General features: G+C 41.7%; 1 protein-coding gene across 2 annotated transcripts in view; it reads left to right on the top strand.

The window, feature by feature from the left end:
* The window catches only part of kif26ba (kinesin family member 26Ba), a 107,735-nt gene that overhangs the window by 85,686 nt on the left and 4,396 nt on the right, over window positions 1-17,653 (top strand). The window contains exons 12-27 of one of the 2 annotated variants that reach the window (XM_005915052.3): window positions 2,366-2,537; window positions 3,183-3,509; window positions 3,595-3,771; window positions 4,307-4,442; window positions 4,540-4,774; window positions 4,893-4,997; window positions 5,179-5,300; window positions 6,137-6,313; window positions 6,883-6,969; window positions 7,111-7,187; window positions 7,316-8,914; window positions 9,354-9,577; window positions 9,833-9,982; window positions 10,096-10,310; window positions 14,163-14,428; window positions 16,558-16,708. In XM_005915052.3, the coding sequence (XP_005915114.1) occupies window positions 2,366-2,537; window positions 3,183-3,509; window positions 3,595-3,771; window positions 4,307-4,442; window positions 4,540-4,774; window positions 4,893-4,997; window positions 5,179-5,300; window positions 6,137-6,313; window positions 6,883-6,969; window positions 7,111-7,187; window positions 7,316-8,914; window positions 9,354-9,577; window positions 9,833-9,982; window positions 10,096-10,310; window positions 14,163-14,428; window positions 16,558-16,708 (4,220 nt within the window). Of the gene's footprint in view, window positions 1-2,365; window positions 2,538-3,182; window positions 3,510-3,594; window positions 3,772-4,306; window positions 4,443-4,539; window positions 4,775-4,892; window positions 4,998-5,178; window positions 5,301-6,136; window positions 6,314-6,882; window positions 7,188-7,315; window positions 8,915-9,353; window positions 9,578-9,832; window positions 9,983-10,095; window positions 10,311-14,162; window positions 14,429-16,557; window positions 16,709-17,653 lie in introns of both variants that reach the window. The other variant, XM_042214162.1, reaches the window with a different exon arrangement.

Genomic DNA, 17,653 nt, shown 5'->3' with positions numbered 1-17,653 from the left:
CACGCTTAAAGTCCGGCTGCTCATTTTCTTTCATCACAGTTGCTGAGCCTGTCTTGCAATGCTTCACTGCTTCCAGGATAGGGTCCCATCCTGTTTTTATAATCCCAGTCCTGTTCCAGTACTGTTGCTAGGTAACCAGTGAATCTACCATTTATCAGTACACTTTTGGACTTTGTAGCTTCCCAGTTCACAAAAAGAGTCAGACTGTTCAACCAGCACTGCCTTCTGTAAGAATCCAAGCGTCTCGGCACGATTCAGCAGTCAACATGCTTGAAAGACCCATGTTTCAGTCACAATATGCTCTTGCAAAGACCCTAACACATTTACTAAACATTCCCTTTCCTCATCATGGATGCTGCACAACTTCTTGTCCAAAAAATGTTTTCTCTTTCCCACTCATGTCTCTCTGTCAATCAAGACACTCAAAGGGCAGTTTTTTCCTCTTCTCGCCAAAATCTCTTTGACACTAGAACTCTAGATTTTCTCAGTTTATTAGTTTAGTTAAGTAGAAATTTGTGAGCAAAGCTGTACCACAGTGCTGCTTATTCAATGCCTTAATATGAATTTTCTGAAACAGTGGTGATCCAGGAATTTAGATGACAGAAAGTGTCATATTACATATACGATGTTCCTGCCTGGTAAAGCTTGTAATAAATCTAGCACAGGCTGATAGGTAAGACCCAATCCAACATCCCCAGCACTTGAATTAAGATCCAAATGAATACTTCATGAGTCATGAGTTTACCTACATTAATCTCAGGAAGATATGCAGAGATAGCTCGAAAGAGAGAGACAGAGACTGGAGGATTTGTTGAAGCCCGAGGCAGCAAACTGAGAAATCAGAAAAGAAAAAAGAAAGCAATAATGAAAAAGAGGAGGCGGTCAGATAGGAGCGTGTACGTACTTTGCGTATGTACACTGTTGTGTACATACACGCATGTGAATGTACACATACGTGTGCAAGACTTGACTGCGGGCTGTGTTTTTAGAAAAGGGGGACAGCAGCATGAGGTATCGGGCCACAGAGGAGCTGTACTCACTGTCAGCCTGCAGGCCTCAGCACACACACAAACATTATGAATGATTGCAGTAGCCCACCCAGGAGAAAGTCTTTTCTTAAACACACAGCCTAGTTTTACTCTCCCATCTGCTCGTTTAATCTCTCTGGGACATAGACCATCTCCCAATATTAGACTTTATCATACCCTGAGCGCCTCTTTTAAAGGGACTGTTCACCCAAAAATCAAATGTATATATTTTACTACTGGTCTGGAGTGCTGCTTATCCATCTAGATTGTTTTGTGATGAGCTGCACTGTCTTGGAGATATTAGAAAATTCTGTTGTGAGCAGTTTCATGCAGGACTTCATCTCTTTCCACTAAACTACACCCATCAACTGTATTGCTATCCAGAGTGAAGCGTGCATATACATGTGACACAGTATGACAGGAGTTGAACATTAAGGGTGTGTGTCCACAAACTCTAGTTTTTGAACTGGAAGCTCTTTTGGGCTCATTTTCAGAGCAACAAGCACTTATTTTTGCAAAGTTACAGGACTGCTGTTTTTGTTATTAGATTATAGATAACTGTCCGGACAGTTTTATTTTTTAATAGATGCTACAATTTCACATTGAAAACCATCAGTCTAACAAGGCGATATAAGTAACACTTGGTGACATTGGGAAAGAAGAACCCCCTTTTAACAGGAAGAGACAGGGTTCAAAGACTGTCAGACATCTGTCAAGACTGGTTAGGTGTGAGGGCAAAACAGAAGAGAACAAATAGAGTGAATATAAAGACAAGGACACAAACTATAGCAGAAAGCAGTAGTGACATACAAAAGTACTGAGAGTGAAGAGGGAAAGAAAATAGTTCCTATATTAAACTGCTCACAAAAAAGTTTGCAGATACTTTGAAGTCACCAGATCATGCAACTGAGTGTTTCATAACTGAAAGATAAGTACTATCTGCATCTAGCAAATATCTCAAAAGCTGCACAACCTACACCAAAAGATGGATTAAAAAGTGCTACAGGTCAGAGGATAAATATTAAATAGGTGAACTGTGTGAGCTTTAATTAGAAAATTGTTTGTCTCTTTTTGCATTAATAATCGGAAAAATAACTAATGATTATAAGTACTTTTTTCATTTAAATTTCATGTTAGCCTTGTGTTGTGTTAATGTTGCAGACTCTCTAACTTGTGGAAAATGCTCTACCTTACCAAGAAGAGTTATTAATACCCTTTAGCCAAAACATACGTGGGCATTTGTGAGAAAATCGACCAGTTTTGTCACACGTTTAAGTGACTGTGCGTATTTACAACATGTCTTCAATGCTCACATCTCGGTGTATATGTGTAACCAGGGACAGCAAGCTGACCATGTTGCTAAGGGAGTCGCTAGGCAACATGAACTGCCGGACCACCATGATTGCTCACATCTCTGCCTCACCTAGAGATTTCTCAGAAACCCTCTCCACTATTCAGATTGCTTCCCGGGTGCTCCGCATGAAAAAGAAGAAAACTAAAGTCACAGTGGTGAGTTTTATTTCATTCTTCGTGCTTCATTAAAATAATAAAACTATCCAGATATAGACAAGTAAAGTGCCAGGTATAATATCTTAAACAAACATAAATTACTTTTTTGACTGTTCATTTTATGCTGAAACACACATTGCCCTGACAGTGCACTGCAGTGTTTTAATTTTTGGAGTTTAGGTGAAAATCTTTTATAGAAGTTGAAACTATTTATTTGTGTTAATGACTTGCTTGTGCAGAGCTCATACAAAATATTTTACCTTCTTATCTCCGTTTGCTGCTGACACAAATTGACTTCTTACGCTCACAGATGTCAAAAGTGTTCTGCAGAAGAAAAAAGGTTAAAATGAGGGCTTCAGCTCTAAAAATAAAGAAGACATTTCAAGCCACGAGATTCTCTATTACTAATATGCTAGACAAATAGGAGGAATTAAGTTAAACTGAACTGCAATGAAGTGAAGTTCTTATCTTCTGCCTTGGGTCCATATTAGTTATCCCCTCATCTCCTTCTTTCTGGTCTCTAACCGTCAATTAAAAGGAAAAGAAAAAAAGGACAATCTCACTCTGCAAATCTCAAAAGGAAATCATTTCTCTCTCATCGCTCTTCTCTGCTTCCACTTTCCTTATTATCTGGGCTCTTCTCAGCAATACACATCCAGCTCCTCTGGGGGAGAAAGCTCCTGCGAGGAGGGTCGCATGCGTCGTCCGACCCACCTGCGACCTTTCCATCACCGTGGTGACCCTGACTCTGACCTTCCGCTGCTGCGACTCTCCAGTGACCCCGACGAATACTCCAGCAGCGAGCAGTCATGCGACACAGTCATCTACGTGGGTCCGAATGGAGCAGCTGTGTCAGACAGAGAGCTAACGGACAATGAGGGACCCCCAGAATTTGTACCAATTATTCCTGCGTTGCTTCGAGGTAAAACTTCAGAGCAAAGCCAAAATCAGGCAGCAGGGGCACAGAACAAGGTAATTTGAAAATATGTGCATTTAAAGATTAGACACTTAGCATTGTTAAGTAGAATATTTGTGATGAAGAATAATTCTATAACAGGTGCAGTCTCAGCCAGACGAGCAGCCCAGTGGCCCCTCACAACCTTTGTCTCAAGCCTCTCAGTCTCTACTTGGTCAGCCGCTGGCTCCTGTCCCAGAGGAAGGAGCTGAATGCCTGAAGTGCAACACCTTTGCTGAGCTGCAGGAGAGATTGGACTGCATCGATGGCAGCGAGGAGGTGAAGAACTGTCTTCTGCTCTTGTTTTTGTTGTGATTGTGCAAATAAAAATCTTAAATACAAATAGGATGACATAGTATGATGGGATCTGTAATAGGGGGTCTATTGAAAGCTTGATAGCTATTTTTGTCAATTTATTCAGATGAAAAAGAAGCGTTCTGTTTGTATCTACTTAGCATTTTGTTCATTGCGTGTCCGGCTTTTTTATTGTTGTTACAGCTGCTGTTTGTGGTGGCAATTTTCTGTGCCTTTCAATACTCATGTATTTCCATTTGTGTTTGGATATAACACATTCAAATTACTTTTCACAAATTACCTTATTGTGAAAATATTTATACAGAACCCCAATATTTGCACGGCAATAGCGCAGGTTGTTTGGAGCTCAAGTGATCTTTTTCATTCTCTTCCACCATCATTGAAGTTGTGATTAACGGTGTACTGTAATTTAGAAATAAAAGCGACATAATTTCAGAATTTTCCCTTTGATGATAGTCTGTTACTCTTCTGTTCTCCATCGCTCTGTTCATTTTTGCAGGTGGCAAAGTTTCCCTTTGAAGAGGCTCCAGCTATCAAACAAGGGGTCAAACAAGAGGCATGTCCATCTTCATCTGTTCCAGCTGCTGCTCCTGCTCCAGCCCCTCCAGCTGTGTTGGATACAGAAGCCAAAACAGGTTCAATTATTATTAGGAATAATGATGATGCTTCCGTTCATATTTTGCATGTGCTGTATGTTAACATGTAAATCACCTTTGGGTCTTCTGTTTCTAGAACCTGCGTGTGATGTAGAAGATGCTGTGCAGGTGTCCAGGAGGAGGACCAATGACCAGCAGCTGCAGGAGATCAAGGAGGTGGTGGAGGAGGCTGAGCTGGCCCAGACAATGATCCACAGCTTGACTCAGAGTTCTGGCTGCCCAACAGTTACGAGTACCAGAAGCATTACAGGAAGCAGCAGCATCACCTCTAACCCACTGCACAGAGCCAAGAACTCCCACCTACATGACAGGTAAGACCAGGTGGTTTCGATTCAGTACTCTTTTTCATATGTTACCATTAGCCTTTAGGAAATATGTTTATATGTTTAATTCATGATTTATTGCTTTTACTGTCTCTCATTTGTGCAGTCGTGAGAATCTGAATGTGGCGGGCGGCAATTGTGAGGGGAAGTCACGACCTCTAGGATCACCACGTCTTGGAATTGCCAGCCTGACCAAAACCTCAGAGTACAGGTGAAGCAAATATACAGTGAAGCATAGTGCTGATGGCAAAAATCTTCATTTTGTTTTGAGCAAAACTTGGAAAGTGTTAAATAAAGCTATGTACTAGAACTCTCAAGTGCTCTGATGTGTAAATGTTCAGCGCCAAAAATTCAGTTTGCGCAATCTAATTCATTTTTATCTTCCTTCTCAGGCCTCCATCATCCCCATCCCAGCGGTGCAAAGTGTATACCCAAAAGGGTGTCATTCCAGCAATGCAGCCTGTATCCTCAAACACTCAGGAAGGCCAGGCCCCAGATGCTTTGACGTCAGACAGTATGCTTTTCTTTCTTTTACACAGTTACGCTTTAGAACTGTGTTAATTTTTTTTTTTAAAAATGTATACATATATATGCTATATATGGATATTACATTTAATTCTTTTTACTTTTCCATTTCACTTCTTTGTCTTTTTATTTTCTTATCTCAGTTTAAGTTTCAGTTTAAATCTAAATTTTCCTTTAAAAATGTGATTTTTTTTTAGGTTAAATAGTAACATTTCATTACAACTACCTGTCACCACCCATCATACTCATCTACTTCAAGTAAAAATATCAGAAATAAGCTACAGTGAATTCTTGGCTGGTCAGTTCTAGAGTATCCTTTAGGGTGCATATGAGTTTCTTTTAAGATTACAAAAATAATTTTTGTATAGTGCTCCAATTTCACTAAAAAAGTGAATTTGTTCCCTTCATTTAATGTTGCATCCATTTGGATAAAGACCTGAGATAAAGACTAGAAGAATATTGGAAAAAAAATATTTTCGTTTTAAATGCAAGAAGTCTTACAAATACTGGCGAGTTGAGAAAAATCAGTAAGCAATTTTCAACTGATGCTTGAAACATTTGATGACATGTTTCAAGCATCATGATGAGAAACATTTGTTCTTATGTGCATCTCCCCGTTCATTAACGGTGAATTCTTCCCGGGTAATGTTACTGCTGTTTTATATATGCTGGATGCATAAAAGACACATGCTGAGTCACCTGTGTATGACACAGTTTATCTGCATAATAATCACTGGTTTGAACTTGTCTTCTCAGCGTGATGCCAATTTTCCTGCACTTGGAAAACAAAATAAATTACAATGCCAGATGTTTCTGATTCTACAGACAGTTTGGCTGCAGACAGTGGTCGTTCCTCCACAGAGTCCCTGCTGTCCAGGAGTTCTCCTGCAGGGATGAGCCCACAAGTCCGTGAGCCAACTCCATCGTTATCTGCCAGCCTGGGCTCAGCTGAGACGCTCTGCGATGATGATGTACCACCAATACCTTTGGATAGCAAGGATGGTAAGTTCCAGTAAACACAGCTTGTTTTAACATGAGGAAAAGTGGTGAGAAAGTACATTGTGGGTAATCCTTGCAGTTTTAATGACAATAAGGCGCTCTATCAAAACCACATGCAGAAATGTTGAAACAGCTGTAACCTGTTACGACTCGGGGGTTGTTCTAAAGTGTCTGGAACTGAATTGTTGGCGGGAGATCTCTTGATTATTGTGAGTTGTGTCAGAGAGGTTTCAAGGATCAGTTTACTTCTGGAGCATCCCTCAAATGCTTGATTGAATGTGGAGATCTGGAGACCAAGGGGAGTTTTTCAAACTCTCAGTGCAGCAGGTAGCTACTGCCATCAGGGATGGATATTTGCATGTGAGGTGTGCTTGGTCTGCAGGAGTCATGGGTCTGAAGGTTATGTCCACATGAATGTAGGGACCCAGCATTTCCTAGAATAACACTGCATCGTAACTGAATGACTCTTTTCCACTTTTCTTTTTTTTTTTAACTGATCGGCATATACATAAAGACCATGAAGAACTGAGAAATTAACTTTCGCTTTTTTCTATCTTTATATTTTCTTCCAGGAGTCTCAGGTTCAGCAGCATCTGCAGTAACACTTGGACCTCTTGTACTTGGGGATGATGAACTGGTGTACACTGTGGTTACTGGAGGTGAGGAGGACCTTGACATTACTGCTCTCATTGAGAATGAAGGCTTGGCTGGTCGTCCAGTAAGCATCATCAGCTTCAACAGTGACTGTGGCTCTGCAGCTGCCCTCGCTACTGGCTCTCAACCCATTTGTACTGCTTTAGATGGAGTTGTGGAGGATCACATGCTTGTAGGTCCTGCAGCATCTTCGGGGGTTTCAGATGTTGTTGCCATGGCAGAGGTTAGTGCTACTTTGATCGTTTGGTTTGAATTTGCATAAATAAAATAGATTTGACATTATTTAAACTTTAACAGCCACATTTTATAATTGTTTCTGGATTTCAAGATGTCATACTTGATTGGTTTTAGGTGGCAATGGCCAAGCTGCGGACAGAAGGTGAATCCTTAGCCACAGGAATGTCAAACTGTGGTTCACCCAACTCTTCCTGGGTGAGTGATCTGAGCGCGGGCAGCGAAGCTGATCAGTCTCTTCATAGCTTCAGCCAGTCCCAGAGCCAGCAAGGGGAGGCACTGGCTGATCCTGATCCCAACTTTGGAATCGAGACGCTGGATGGTTATGAAAATGGTGGTACCCCAAGAAGAGGGAGTCTGGAAGGAGAAATGGTTCTGTCAGAGAACCAGAGTGATAAGGGTACTCCAACTAAAGAAAGGCTGAGAAAACTGCCTCCTTCCATGGCTAAAACTAACATCCAAATTCTGGCAGGACCTGGCAACACGTCTCCTTTCAAGACCAACATCCTTGTTCACCCATGTGCAGCTGTCAAACCCATGGTTGTCCAGGAAGCCACCATCCTCTCCTCACCTACAAAGGCCAACTTTATGAAAGATCCAGTCAAATCCAGTGCAGCATTTATAGCATCTATTTCAAGTGAGATGAGCTTTGAAGACCCCTGGCTGAAACGTGGTACAGAAGAAGGAAAGTCCAAGGAACTAGTGTGTGAAAGGAAACTGGAGAAGAGGGAGGCAGAGCATTCGAAGGGCCACTCAATAGATAAGGCAAATGGTGGGGGTGGTGATCGTGGCAGTTCAAGTTCAGGTGGTGAGGTGGTGTCATCGCCAGACTCTTTTAAGCGAGTGGTGGATGGTTGTGAGATGGTGGCTGTTGTTGCCCAAGGTGAATGCTTGACTAGTGTTTATAACCCAGATATCCACCGTACAGCTAGTCTACCACGCGGATGGCACCGTGTCAACCGCCATGACGGCTTAGACAATGGAAGCGAGTACCGTAATCTTGGAGTCACCACTTCAACTCCTTGTAGTCCCCGTGCCACACTTGATCGCTGGGGATCCAATGGAAAGCAGGGCTTTTTCTCTCATAAAAAAGGGGGAATCCCACCGCTGCCGCCTGTACGAAAGTCCAGTCTAGACCAGCGGAACAGGGCAGCCAGCCCTCTCCAGCAAACCACACATGGAGTCTCATTGCAGGGGAACTCGGCAGATGATGCAGGGGTATCTGGCTGTGGCCCTGCAGGAGTAACTCGACAGCGAGGCTCCAGCATAGACAGTAGTAGGCTTTTCAGTGCCAAGTTGGAGCAGCTTGCCAACAGAACCAACTCTCTGGGCCGAGTCCACAGCTCACACAGTGGTTCCCATCATTATGACTGCTTTTCCTTGGAGAGAGGTGAGAGTCTTAGAGGGGGAGGGGGAGTGAAGGGAGACAGCACCATGCCTCGCACTGGACGCAGCCTCAACCGTGCTGGATCACTATCTTCTTCTTCTGGAAACACCAGCAGCCTTTTCAGTGGCAGTACCAGTCCAAACAGCGCTCCACAGTCACCAGCTAAGACCAGCAGCCAGTCAAAGATATCAGCAGTTAGTAAGCTGCTGATGACCAGCAGTCCCAAGGCCAGGAGTCTGTCTGCCTCCAGCACCAAGACTCTGAGCTTCTCTACTAAGTCTTTAAGCCAAAGCTCCAGCCGGAGCTCCAGCCTTCCTCCTAATGGAAAGGTAGGAATAAATATTTCTTCAAAGTAAATGATCCGTGCTCACTTTCTTTAACATCTGTAAACCACAAGCTCATCAGACAAAATTAGCTAAAATTATTTAAGACCTTCCTCAAACTGTATTTAGCTTTAACGTCCATCCTTTAAAGCAGGGTCCCCAATCTCAGTCCACGAGGGCCGGTGTCCCTGCAGGTTTCAGATCTCACCCTGGGTCAACACACCTGAATCAAATGATAAGTTCATTACCAGGCCTCTGGAGAACTTCAAGACATGTTGAGAAGGTAATTTATCCATTTAAATCAGCTGTGATGGATCAAGGACACATCTAAAACCTGCAGGGAAACCGGCCCACGTGGACTGGGATTGCTGCTTTAAAGTAATTAAAGGATGTTGGCTTACATTTCTCCTTCCATCCACCTAAACCACTTTACTTGTCTTTTTAGCCCCAGAGTTCAGTCCCGGCCCCTGTGCAGCAGCAGGGACCTGCCCCTGGGTCCTGGTCTACCCAGTCTCTGAGTCGAAGTCGAGGGGGAAGTCTGGCTGCTAAGCTTCCTCTCCGAGCTGTCAACGGTCGAATCTCAGAGCTACTCCAGGGGAGTGCTGGCTCCCGTTCCAGGAGTCATGTTCAGGGAGGAGGCACAGATCCAACAGAGGAAAGAGGGACGAGGTTTGTTAGTTTTATATCATAAAAGTATATTTACATATACTGTACACCTATTTAGTGGTTCCTATGGAAGCATTTTTCATTTATTCATAGGACAGCTAATATAAAATGCAAGATTAGATCCATATATTATGCAAGAGTAATTTTGGCAAGTCGTGATAATGTAAGGTGCAAACTGTAAGGCAAAGTGACATTTAAGTTCATTCAGATAATAATCTGTTCGAAGTTATTTACTGCTTCCTATTTCCTTGTTCTCAGTGGAGGAGGAGGTGGAGCAGGAGGCGGTGGGGGAGATAGCCTGGGAGAGGAGAGGGCAGCAGTGGTACAAACACTGCCTTCTCCCTACAGCAAGATTACAGCTCCCAGAAAACCACACCGCTGCAGTAGCGGCCATGCTAGTGACAACAGGTACAAGCTTTAGGGCTCTGAGGAATTTGAAACTTAAATCTCACAAAATAAAACATGTATTTTTTCTGTATTTTGCTTCATCTCTAACTGTGATCTCATAATGCCTCTAACAGCAGTGTGTTGAGTGGTGAGCTCCCTCCGGCAATGGGGAAGACGGCTTTGTTTTACCACAGCGGAGGCAGCAGTGGGTATGAGAGCATGCTGAGAGACAGCAGTGAGAACACAGGAAGTACCTCCTCTGCTCAGGACTCCCTCAGTGAGCACAGCTCAGCCACCACCTCCTCCCGACGGAGCTCCAGAAGCAGCAAGAAGAGCAGGAGCAACACAGGTCACGACACAAATTTTCAAAATCGCGTTTTATAAACATCTTCACCCCTCAACTAAAACCTGATAATCCGCTTGCTATTCTTTATAGGAAGGCAAATTTAGGATTTTCCTCAACATAACTAGTGGTAATTTCTTCTGAACAAGTCGAAGTGTCTTAGCACTCCTAATTAAGCTGGCACAAGCACAAGCGTTAAAAACATGAAATTAAATACACCCTGCGCTAAAACCACCCAGATGGCTAGTTTTTATAATTACATGAATAAATATATATCCAACATCTGTACCATTTCTATTCAATGTATCCTCAATGTGTGATGCTTGCCCACTTTTACCATATTAACTTTTACAAACAAATTTTTAGGCGTGAAATTTTGATCATATATTTTTCAAAACAACAGTAACATAGAAGTGCTGGAAATAGAAATAGACACCTTTGTGATGTTGAAAAGCACTGTAACAAAAGAAGCGAACAGTTAAGGGAAATGTGAAGAAAGCTGTGGCTACAGGAGGTGCTGGGTAAGGTAAGGTGACCCTGACCAGTCATCTGTGAAATGGTAAAAGGGAATCTGCTGGTGTAGGCTGTAATGAATATATATTCACCAGAACAGAACACAGAGAGCTTGCTAATGTGCCTGCCAAATTACTGCCTATTGGTTAAGCATGAGGATTGATATGTGCATAAAAAATCAGATTGAAGAGAGGCAGCTCCTTCCAGTGTGTGTCTAATTATTGATTCGAAAGGGAATTAGCCTTTCCATCCAAGTGTGCGGGAAGCAGTCTCACCTCCTGCCATGCAGCGTAAATTCCGGGTTTACTCTCATTTTGCTTTCACCACAACCGATTCTGTGGATCAAAGAGCCACGACAGTGCCACAAGATGACACAAAGGTGTGAAGGATTATTCTGTGTTTGTTGTGAATCAAGGTGAAGCCAGTAAGCGAGGAACGATTGATACAGTTGAGCCCCGGTGATAGAAAACTGATTATACTCTTAATAATTAAAAGGTAGAAAGAGCATGTGTATAAAGGACCGAGGCAATATCCAGCTGAAATGTTAATTACATCTCCAGCTGAGTCTCTCTTTTTATCCTTGATTTTCATTAGACTGGATTCATGTGCTTACCTCTCTCCTCATATTCCACGTATTCACCCCATCTCTCTGTCATTCATCCAGCTCGCTTCCCTCGCATCTTCCTCTCCCCGCAGACTCAATCTTTCTCTGTCCCGTTCTATGCTGCTTCCTAATGAAATACAAATGTCTCTGCTTGACCTTTATGCGCTGCTTCGAGACCAAAAGACAGCTGCAACCTTATTAAAATCAGCACTTCCTCTCCCCTCTCTCACACATACCTTATCACTGACTTTCTGGTGAATCTGATAACTCTCATTCCTGTTGACATGTCTGGAAATTTCTATGCAAAGCGCACGTGTGTTCAGTGTTGCGCAGTGGTTAGATTAGAGACTGACCCGCTGCTATTATCTATGAGCTCTACCTGCTTTTTTATTTATCTCACTTCACTTCTCCATTATCAATTTCACATTCTGTCTCGCACGACAGTTTTCTTTTGTCCCCTCCTTTATGTCTCTCTCCAGTGAGTCTTTTATCTGTCTTCCTCCCCTCTCCCACCGATCATGTCTGTGCAAAACAAGAAAGGTATGCCCACTGAGTGAACCGACACTTAAAGGGTTTTATTGCGTTCAAGGAAGAATCTGAAATTTGGAAAGATGTCTTTTTGCTTAGCAGAGAGATGTCAGATGTATTGCAGTTCAATGTAAGACTAAAGCCTGTAGCTAAACTGCTGTACTATAAAATAGTTCCAGTAATGTCTCCCAGTTTTTTTTCTTCATTGCTACACAACAAATATGATTTAACAGAAATGTAAGAATGTGTCAAATATGTTAAATCAAAAAAGATCATATAACTATGTCTGAAGACCCCGAGGGTGAATATTGGTCATTTCATTGCTGTAGTTTCACATTGTTAGTACAGGGTTGGACCTGTCTTTGCCTTCAGAGCTTTTTAATTCTTCATGACGAAGAGTCAGCAAGGTCCTGGAAACATTCCTCACAGATTTTAATTCATATTGACATGATATCGTCACAAATTAGCTTGAGATCTTGAGATATGGTGTACGTGAAGGGTGCTTGATTACACTAAATTCATTGTTGTGTTCAGGAAACGCATTAAAGATGATTTTAACTTTGTAGTGTGATATCCTGCTGGAATCAGCTATTAGAAGAAGTGTACAGTGTGATCATAAAGGGATAAACATGGTCAGCTACAATAGTCAGGTAGGCTGTGTCATTTAAGTTATACTAAATGGGGGCTGTCACTACCACCAGCAGCTTGAACCCTTGATGCACAGCAGGAAGGATCTATGCTTTCATGTTGTTCACACCATACTCTGACCCAGCAGCAGTTTTCTGATCTTCTATTGCCCGATTTCTGTGAGTCTGGGTGATTTACATCCTCAGTTTTCCATTCTTAGCTGACAGAAGTAGCACCCGGTGTGGTTTTCTGCCATCTGCTTCAGGATTTGACATGTGCATTTGGACATGCACTTCTGGATACATCAGTTATAACAACTGGTTATTTGAGTTACTGCGTTCTTATTAGCTCAAAGCAGTTCAGTTATTCTCTTCTCTGTGGGTTCTGGGTTTTTTTTTTTACCATTATCTATAAACTCTAGAGATAGTTGTATGGGAAAACTCCAGTAGGACCATTAAAGGTTCTCAGTCATCCAGGTCATCGTAGTCTAAGAAGTTTGGAAAGAAAAAGGCGTCTGGACTTCTTTAAGTTTCTTGAAGACGTTTCACCTCTCATCCGAGAAGCTTCTTCAGTTCTAGGGTCAAATGGTGGAGAGTCCCAGATTTAAGCCCTGTGGGGGTATCCCACCAAGAGGGACAAATATCCATCATTGCATATGCCACATGTTCCTTTACTAAAATGATATGCTGCTTCCTAAATGTGAAGTTTTGTTTTCCTGCAAACTGCCCAATAACAATGCACCTTGTGTCCCTCTTGGGGGAATACTCCCACAGGGCTTAAATCTGGGACTCCCCACCATTTGACCTTAGAACTGAAGAAGCCTCTCGGATGAGAGGTGAAACGTCTTCAAGCAACTTAAAAAAGTCCAGACTTTTTTTCCCCCCTTTCCCAGCTCCTTAGACTTAGGTAGGACCAGTACATCTGGCAGGATCTCACTGAGTCACTTCAGACCTCCTTTGTCCCCATTCTGATAGTTGGTTTGAACCTCATCACTTTTGGGTATTACTACACCCTAGAATTATTTTAGTGAATAATAAAGTTCAGCACTATAATATCAGTATTTGTTTTTCCCATTTTCATTTAGCTTAGTTTCATTTAGCATTTTTCTTCTGTTCATCCACACCCCACCTGTGGTGGCTCTGTGCCACACCACTAGGGACTGATGCACTGTTTGAGGATTATGGAGCTAAACTAACGGTGATCTTGAGAGTAAAACGCACTGCAAGCAAACTAAGCATATGAATGAGATAAAACAAGCAGAGTTGAAAAATTCTTTGGCACTTTGTATATTTAGGAAAAAACTGCATCAGATCGGCTCAGATCAGTTATTTTTAAACATATTCAGCATTTTTTGCACTCTATAACCTGGCACTTCAATGCTATATAAAATGCACCAAAAAGTAGAATGTATATAACTCCAAACATGCGATATTTCTTCAATTAGAATTAAAAAAGGGTAAAAAAAAAAGACACTTTTTATTCTGCCGTTCATATGAACAGTTTATCGTCTTAGCTCAAAACTTCACTATTCCTGTCATCAGTGTGTAACAGTCTTTCTGTAATCTTCTTTTTATTTGTTCTTTTAGGTCTCCAGCGTCGACGTCTGATCCCAGCACTAACCTTGGACTCCTCTTCATCATCGCCTTCTCACCGTTCCTCCAAACAAGCCATCACGTCCTCTTCTTCCTCCTCCTCCAGCCCTGGTGCATGCTGGGTCGACGGGCCACTTGGGCCACCTGCACCCTCAAACCTCCGGGCAGTGACCGCAACAACAGAAACCTTTGAGATCAAGGTGTACGAGATAGATGATGTTGAACGGCTGCAGAAAAGGAAGGACAAAGGAGGGAGCAAGGTGAGAGGGAGGAGGGAGGAAAGACACCTGAGCTGCACAGCTGTTGTAGGTCAAGTGGTGGAGCAGGTCAACAAATTGCAGGGTTGGAGATTTGATCCTTATCTCTTCCTGCCCGTATGTCAACACGTCCTTGAGCAAAAATCTAAATGGGTGATGGGCAAAAGGTAAAAAATTCAGGCATATATGTGTCATCACAGGGTGCGTTGTTATTGGGCAGTTTGCAGGAAAACAAAACTTCACATTTAGGAAGCAGCATATCATTTTAGTAAAGGAACATGTGGCGTATGTAAAGATGGATATTGATAATATCACTCAGTGAGTTTGCATTAGAGCTAAACTGAAGCCTTGAGAATAACGTTAATGTCTGGTGCTATCTTGTCTCCTTGGAGCCAGGCGAGGCTCCAAATATTAGCAGGGTGGAGGAGGCGAGTGTAGCTAGAAGCTAACAGACGAGTTACATTTAAAGCAGTTTACTTAATGTGACAGTTTGTGCATTAAGATTTAAAACCATAAAGAAAATATATTTTCACTTTCTTGGATAGTGGAATCCCCTGAGGGTCTACTGGTATTACTTTCAAAGAACAGGACAAAATTACAGTGAACCCAAAACTGATTAAGACACGCTGATGAAAAGCAAAACCATCTATGGAAAAGTTCTGCATACACCACCAGCAAGTGAGGACAAAAGAAAATTAAACGTTATTACAACATATTATAATCTAAGCAAGATTTTATTGTTGTCAATGCCATTATCAGTTCTGCCTACAGATCTCATTGGTTGTCAGTTCCTCCTTTCCAGCATTAACGTAGCACTTTATTATGACTGACTCTGGATACAGGGTAGAATCAGAGTAGAAAAACAGGCTAAATCGGACTTGGTTCTGCTGAAACCTCAGTAATGAGATCAACCATGTCAGGAAGTGATTTATTATTCAGATGAACCAGACAATTTGGCACCAGTTCTCAACTAAAACAGGTTCTTGGATTCCAGCTTTACTTCCGGCTTGCCTCATCCAAACAGTATCTCTCATTTTCTCTCTAAAGCCTAAAAATAGCCACTAATACACTGATTAGGAAGAGTGAACTAATGACACCAGAGTGACTAGAACATTTAATTGAATTTGTAATGGAAGTTGATACTGGGAGTGTTTTTGGAGCCACCACTCAGCAATCCTCGGTTACGATGGTTGTTGCCACTTGATATTTGTACATGCGGTGTTCAGAGCTTCATTTTGACACATTTTAAAAATATCTAGTTCCCACCGGACTACAGTTATGTAGGAGGCTGACTAGGAAGCACGTGTAAAAGAGGGAGGAAGAAGAAAATAGCAAAAAACTTTTAGGATTTATTATGGTTGACTGAAGGGGAAGGATGAATGGATGTCTTTTGAAGAGTGAAGGAGAAGGAGAGCAGAAGTGCAAGATGGCTATTGCTCTTGATTCCAGTGACACTGATTTGATGAATAATGGTGGTGAAGCACATTAAAAAACAATAAGTGTTGGACACTGCTGCTAATGGAAACCCAGAAGAGGAAGCTGGTGGTTGGTCAATGGATGAAAAAGGATTTGTGTTGTTGTGACAGTGTGGAAAGAAACCAAAAGGTTTTAAAAAATACAACAGCAAGGATTTTCAGAACATGAATAGCTCAACATTAGCATTTAGTTCTGTGTGAACAGTGAACTTTTAAAATAAATCTACATATCTTGGCTTACTTAAAAAAATGATTCTAAATTCTGAGGACTTTGCAGAATAAAATTGTTAAACTTAGGAAATTGTTGTAAATGAATGCAGGTTTTGGGGGGGTTTCCACTGTTAAACCTTTATGTGATCAGAGGAGAGAGCACTGTGAGCACTGGAAAAGAGAAATGGAGAAAAAGCATGAAATATAGATTTTCCCTGCAGCAACCTTAAGAAAGCCACAATCGTGTTCCAGTGAAAGCTGCTCAGTGTCCGAAGGCGCTCAGCTGCAGCCACAGTGGGAGACGATGAGGTGCGAATGTATTTAACTGTGTGAATTTTAAGCGTGCTGCTGCTGAAGGAGACCCACCTGTGTTTCACAACACGCTCCTCTGAAAAAATAAAGCCAAATAAAATCCGTGTCTATCTGTCTGCCTTCTCTGTGTGTCAGGAGGTGGTGTATGTCAGTGCCAAGCTTCGTCTGTTGGAGCACCGCCAGCAGCGAATCAGTGAAGTCAGAGCCAAGTACCAGTGTCTCAAGAAAGAACTGGAACAAACCAAACAGTACTTGATGCTGGAGCCACACAAGTGGACCACTGAGTGTAAGTGTGGACCTCTGACACATCAGGGAATATAGGTCTGTGTGTGAGAGAGCAAAGGAGGTTAGAAACTGTTTAGGATTTTAGTGGAGGATTATTCTGAAATAAATAAGTCTATTATGTTTAAGTTATGATGCATATTTTTATATTTTACATGACTCATGTTAATTACTAATGCTGTGCTACATGACTGCTGGTTCATTCTTCAGACAAATACATTCTGTCATTTCATTATTAAAAATATGAAGTGACTGGACATTATAGATTTTACTTCAATAGACACAAAAATGTATTTGTGGGAAGGATTGTGTTGTTGCAGATTGATGCATCTGATGGGGCAAACTTTCACGATACGAAATAATGTTTTGCTTTGTTGTGTTTTTTTGTAAGGGTGTGGCTTAATTGCCCTCAATTGCACTTTTAAGGACATTTTCTTACTACTGTGCAATTTAGTAAATCAGAATCATCTAAACAGGCTTTTGCATACAATCGGCATGCTGCCATGCCCTAATCTTCTTTTTAAGAAAACACATTTAATAATAATAATAATAATTATCAATAAGTAGTAGTGATTTAATACAGCTGTGTTTAAATTCGCTAAGATAGCTAGCTGTCATTTCTTTGAATAAATGGTCAGAGGCACTTTTTGTACAATTTTTGCAAAGTACAAACAAACTCAGGTATGAAAAAATGGATAAATCTCTGATTTATGTGTGAATTGTGATGTGAATCCTAATCGTAACAGTTCTTGGATAATAATGCAGATTTTACATAAGTAGCAATAGGCTACATCAGACTTAATTATTCAGTTATGTACCTATTGGGCTGTATATGAAATAAAAGTGCAACCAACATAATGAATCATGCAACCATAAAAGAAGGGCTGGAGTTCCTATTGATCCTCTGAGATCTTATTCTACGCTGTCCCACAGATGGGGGAGGGTGGTC

Source organism: Haplochromis burtoni, unplaced genomic scaffold, assembly GCF_018398535.1.
Source record: "Haplochromis burtoni strain Fernald_Lab_line unplaced genomic scaffold, NCSU_Asbu1 Contig_11, whole genome shotgun sequence".
In the NCBI taxonomy this organism is placed as follows: Eukaryota; Metazoa; Chordata; class Actinopteri; order Cichliformes; family Cichlidae; genus Haplochromis; species Haplochromis burtoni.
Note: the sequence above shows the minus strand (reverse complement) of the source record. Positions and strands in the feature narration are given on the sequence as shown.